This window comes from Photinus pyralis, unplaced genomic scaffold (genome assembly GCF_008802855.1).
Source record: "Photinus pyralis isolate 1611_PpyrPB1 unplaced genomic scaffold, Ppyr1.3 Ppyr1.4_LG2, whole genome shotgun sequence".
In the NCBI taxonomy this organism is placed as follows: domain Eukaryota; kingdom Metazoa; phylum Arthropoda; class Insecta; order Coleoptera; family Lampyridae; genus Photinus; species Photinus pyralis.
Window position 1 is genome coordinate 53592318 of NW_022170403.1, and position 5290 is coordinate 53597607.

The following is a 5290-nucleotide window of genomic DNA, read 5'->3' on the forward strand; positions in this document are numbered from 1 at the left end:
TGTGTACATAACATAACCAAACTTTTCTAACTAAAATTGCACAACGAAAGCTTTAATCATAATAAAGTAAATACAACAAACTTAGATTTCGTCCTTATCTGCGTAAGTAAATGTACAATTATTGTACACTTTGACGGTAACAGCTCCATCATGTGTATTGACTTTGATACCAGGTAAATTGTGGGTTATGATGTTGTGTTCGGCACTATTTATATTTCCTTCAACTATAGCACTGGGAACGGCACTTTCTACATGTGTTGATGTACATCCTTGTGCAAGAATCCCATGTAATGATGAGGATGATTTACTTGCTTGGGCAAGAGTTCCTGCAACTTCCACTTTTCGTTGAACCTACGTTTCAATATATCCTTCGGCAACCGCGGAGGACTTCCACCCGCCATGTCGTTTAATGGTGACCAAGTCACTACCGCTGTTAGCTAAATGTGAGACACTTGAACGCCGGAAACAGTGCCCAGTGTATTGTGCCGGATTGGCTAATTGTAGAAACTCTGCAATCTTTCGTGGCGTCTTGCCCATTGTATTGATTCCGATCGAAGTAGTAATGCAGCGACCACTACGGTATGTTACAAAGAATCGTTGATGGCAAGTATTAACTGGGCGTATGCTGCTATATTTTTTTATAATATCAATCCACAATTTCTCGGTGATGACAAACTGTCTCATTACATTTGTTTTTGTTTTAGGCACCGACAACAATATCATTTTTATATTGGATGTCGCCCAGTGCCATATTAGTCAGCTCCTCGCGTCTGCATGCCCCACTGTAGCCCATTATTAAAATAACCTACAACGAGAATACAAACAAGATACTCCTGTAGCTAGTACCTACCTACCCACTAGAACAAAAAATTCTACTTACTTTTGTATCTAAATAATGCTTGTCGTCAGCCTCCTGAATAAATCGATTAATTTGCTCTAAATCTAAAATTTTTGATTTTTTTGGCTCATAGCCTTGCGAAAATCTTTTTAGCAGTGCTTGTAACTTGACGTATCTTGATATATCTACATTTTTATGCACATTTAGGTAGGATCGTAGCATCGAGTACATTGACCATAATGACGATGGCTTTTTCAAATGAGTTTGTAATTCAAAATATGCTAATAAAACATTCTCCGAAATGTGTTGGGCTTTATTTTCTTTACACCACTGGTCAAATTTAAGGGATTCCTTTTCATATTTTAGTTTCGATTTCTGCGGAAGCAAATTATCTACGGTACTGTTTGCTATTTCCCGCAATTCAGGTGGCGTGCAAGTTATGATTTCGTGCTGCTCTTCCATTTCTATTTCACAAAAATTACAGTACCAAATGGCAATTCGCTATATCTGCGCAAAAATTGAAACTTCAAAATTTTCAATTTGAAAAAGCGAACCAGTGCTACCAACTTAACATTTACAACTAATGTGAAGTAGTACAGAATGTTGAACTATTTTTAGTTTTTTACAATAGAAATCACGCGAAATAGAAAAAGTAGTATAAATAACTCGTTTCATAAGCCGTTTTATCGCACTTGTCCTTTGGAAAACTCGCCGCTACGCGGCTCATTTTCCAAACTGGACACGTGCGATAAAACAGCTACTTATGAAACTTGTTCTTTAATATACTATATTTTTTGACCTCGCCTACACTCCCACAAGGTGGAAGCAGCGTTCAGGCATTGAATATCCAACTCCTCTATTCAATGGTTCAGGTCTCCCGCTACAATGCATCGACCGAGAGTGGTATCCCTCAATTCTATTGTTATGCTATCAAGATTTTCTAATATCTGCAGCTCGTTGTTCGCCGGAAAGAGGAAGACCGTGATCCCTTCTATATCTTTACATAATTACGCCCAGTTTCTTTCTGGATGTGCGGGCTTCTATTTCTCACTGCAATTGTGAGGATTTTTTAAGCCAAATTGTCTCATCAAAACAACAGCCCATGAAATGACGGCAATCAACATCGTCCAAACATGCGGTGTAAGAACACAATTTCAATCCAAAAAAACATGTGTACCGTGCTTTGGGACAGGAAAGGTGTATTCGTCAGCGCAATGATGACTTAGGACACCGTCAAAACAATAGCATTGCAGTGGTTGTCAAACTAGCCGGAAAATTCCTATGATGACGGTATAGAAAAGCTTGTTGTTCGATATACCTAATCGGAAATTATGTGGAAAATTCTTTAAAGTGTGGGTTTCCATGTCACAATAAAATCGTTACTGGTTTTTGTAATACCTCAAACCGGTACTAACTTAAAAACACTCGTAATTTATTGCTTCTATATGAGACAACGAAGTTTGCTTAGAGACTAACAAATTATATCCACAACCTCTATTTATATAGAAACTTCACTGGGAAAACTGCCAAACGCATTTTCTAAAAATGATTTTAGACTTTATAGCTTTCGCTACATTTAGTGAGTTATAGGAGTAGTTAATCTATTTGCGGGCCATTTACAATTCGCAGCCCTAGAATTGCATTATGCACACTTCACAAAAATAAGCTGTATATGGCAAACCACTCTGATCTGGAAACTACGATTATTATCGGACGAATCCAAATGCGTCACTGAAGTATCCCTTAATAAAAGAAGTAGTTAAGCAAACTGTAGAACACGTAGGAGAAAACGTGTGTAATTTTGAGTCTTTGAGATAATAGGGTTAATAATCCGTTATTGAAAACAAATGAAATTAATTCCAAGGGCATTAAAAGCAAAATAATAATGGGCGCAGCACGTTCTAAGCGCCTTCTCTCAAACAGTTACCTAAATAAAATAAATAGATAAATCAAACGCAGGAAACTGCTAGCTCGAATCTTTCACGCTGAATTATAAACAAAATGGAGTAGGCCGAGTAGGTAAAAGAAATATTAAATGATTCCCGACTCGTGTTTTCGTGGACATCAAATAAAGTTCTTAACAATTGTTTAATACGCGTACACTTCGTAAACTAATAAACCGATACAACGAAATATCGAAAGATCCAATGAATATCCAACTCGGATATTCAATACCCGAGTTCGATATTCATTGGTATTACATTCAATTTTAACGATAATTTATTTTAATCTTACAAAATACATCAAATTCATGTCTTGATGGGCATTGAGATAATGCTCTTAATATTGTTCCCAATGATCTTGATGCATACGAGTATATAACGATTTTTGACATGTTTTGATCAAAATGCATGTGGGTCGCCAGAAATGCATCAAATTTATGTCTTTAGCATTGAGATAATGCCTCTAGTCTTTCTTTTTCTCAACTACCTTGGTGCATAAATAACGATTTTGACTTATTTTGATGAAAATCCATGTGGCCTCAGAAAAATAATTTAACATCTTTGAATCACACACATGCGGTTATCAAATGTGATATCTCTATACCACAGAGAAGAGTTATATTGAATTATTACACATCTAAGAGTAATAGGGAATAATGTAGCGAAAGTCCGAACTCGATACATGACCTAGGGAATGAAATATTTTGATTTCTATTATATTTAGTCCGCAGTTTTTCCTGTTCCCGATTCGCTCGAAGTCCTATAACGTTTGTTCCTGTTGAATCGGCTTCCTGAAAATCAATAGCGTCCGTCCTTAATGTGCAAAGTATACCCGTACACCAAATTTCAACACAATCGGCCACTTTTAAAAAGAGTTAGAGCGCACACGGACGGACGGGCGGACAATAATGCAAAACTATAAAGGACATATCCTTAATAAAAGTGAATCAAATGAATATAAAGATCAAATCAGCACTTATGTGTAAATCAAAATTATTCTTCATATGATGGAAGAATTGATAGTAGATGTCTTGTTTATCGGTGGTAATCTTAAGATGTAGAAACATGTAGGTAACGACGCGACGTAAAGAGAGTTATAGTCATAGATGATAAGAAGCTTCAAAGATGAAACGGAGGAACGTTTTCAAACACGTGTGACGTGATTTGACTAATACTCGGACTAATAACTTGATCATAATTTGATTAGCACCTTGGTTAAGAACTTGCTAGCGGGGCTCTTCGTAAAGCTGTGCAAAAATAAAAACTTTTTTAAACGATAACAATCACTACCCCATCTTTTAAAGCACAATTCGTAACCTTAAGACTGCTTTCACATTGGCGATTCTTAACCGCGCTTCTGAGTCGCGCCGCTAAAATTGCCAATGTGAAAGCAGTCTAAAAATAGAAAATTATGAACCCAATTCTTAAGGTATTCACTATTTAAAATTAATATTCACTCTAACATTCAAATTCATAAGTCCACATTTCGACAATATGATGAAGATGTCGATTCTTTAAAGTTTTTTGTTAGGTACTATTTAAATGAGAAAAGGTTAATTCCGAAGTTAATTCTGTTTACTCTTAAAGGCATGGTAATGAGTTGAACATACAAATACAAGAAAAATTCATGTAAACTTTAACTGTAATTTAACTAGATATGCTTTTAGTAAAAGCAAAGGTATTGCATATTGTAAACATCAGATTAATGTGCGCATGCCCAGGTTGCGCAATATCAACTGTACTATTTATCGAGATATTGTTTTGAAATTTTAATCACATATGCTTCTGTTAAAGGCAAACATATCGGATATTGTAAACATTATTACGATTTTACGATTAAATTATTATTATTATTATTAGATGTGCGCATGCGCAGTCAGTGCCAACTTCCTTATTTTTAAAGATATATCGTTGAAACTTTAACCATAGATGCTTTAGTAAATAAAAACATATCACATGTAGTAAAAGTCGAAAACTACAAATGTGATTACCAACGGCAAACACGTCGCACATACCTAGTGAAAATCAAATGCGCGCATGCGCAGACTGCAAAATACTTTTTTTACAATATAATTCGTGATAATGTAACGGCGTGCCATCAAAAAAGGACGCCTGTCCGTTCTCGTGTCCATCATTCCGTCGATCACTACCTTGGTGTTAAGAATTCGCATCGATTGCGGGGATTTGCAAGATGATAATTTATGTAGGTACTTTAGTTGCGCAGCTAAAGTTAAGTATGTGAAGTAGAGTAAATCCATATTCCAGTCCCTCAGACGACCTTTTTCATAACTTGGCTGCAAAGAATTTGTGATTTTTGGTAAGCTGTTTGGCGGAAAAAGGTTTTTTACATTCCATATTTACTATCGTGCAAAGTATTGAGGAGAATTGATTTTTATTTGATATTGATCTTATGTTCTTTAAGCGTTAATTCGTGTGCTTTTTTGTCATTATAAACGTTAACTGTGCATATTGAATATATAGGTAAATGTTAACATGTTTCTCTTTCTTT

The 5290-nt window shown here is 35.7% G+C and overlaps 1 protein-coding gene across 1 annotated transcript; it reads right to left on the reverse strand.

The window, feature by feature from the left end:
- Positions 1–700: 700 nt before the first annotated feature.
- Positions 701–1411, reverse strand: LOC116164106. The gene is made up of 2 exons (XM_031478234.1): positions 881–1411; positions 701–805 (listed from the first exon to the last, which is right to left on the reverse strand). Exons 1-2 carry the CDS (start codon positions 1298–1300, stop codon positions 701–703), a joined length of 525 nt encoding a protein of 174 aa, XP_031334094.1. The 5' UTR covers positions 1301–1411.
- Between the last annotated feature and the right edge of the window lie 3879 nt (positions 1412–5290).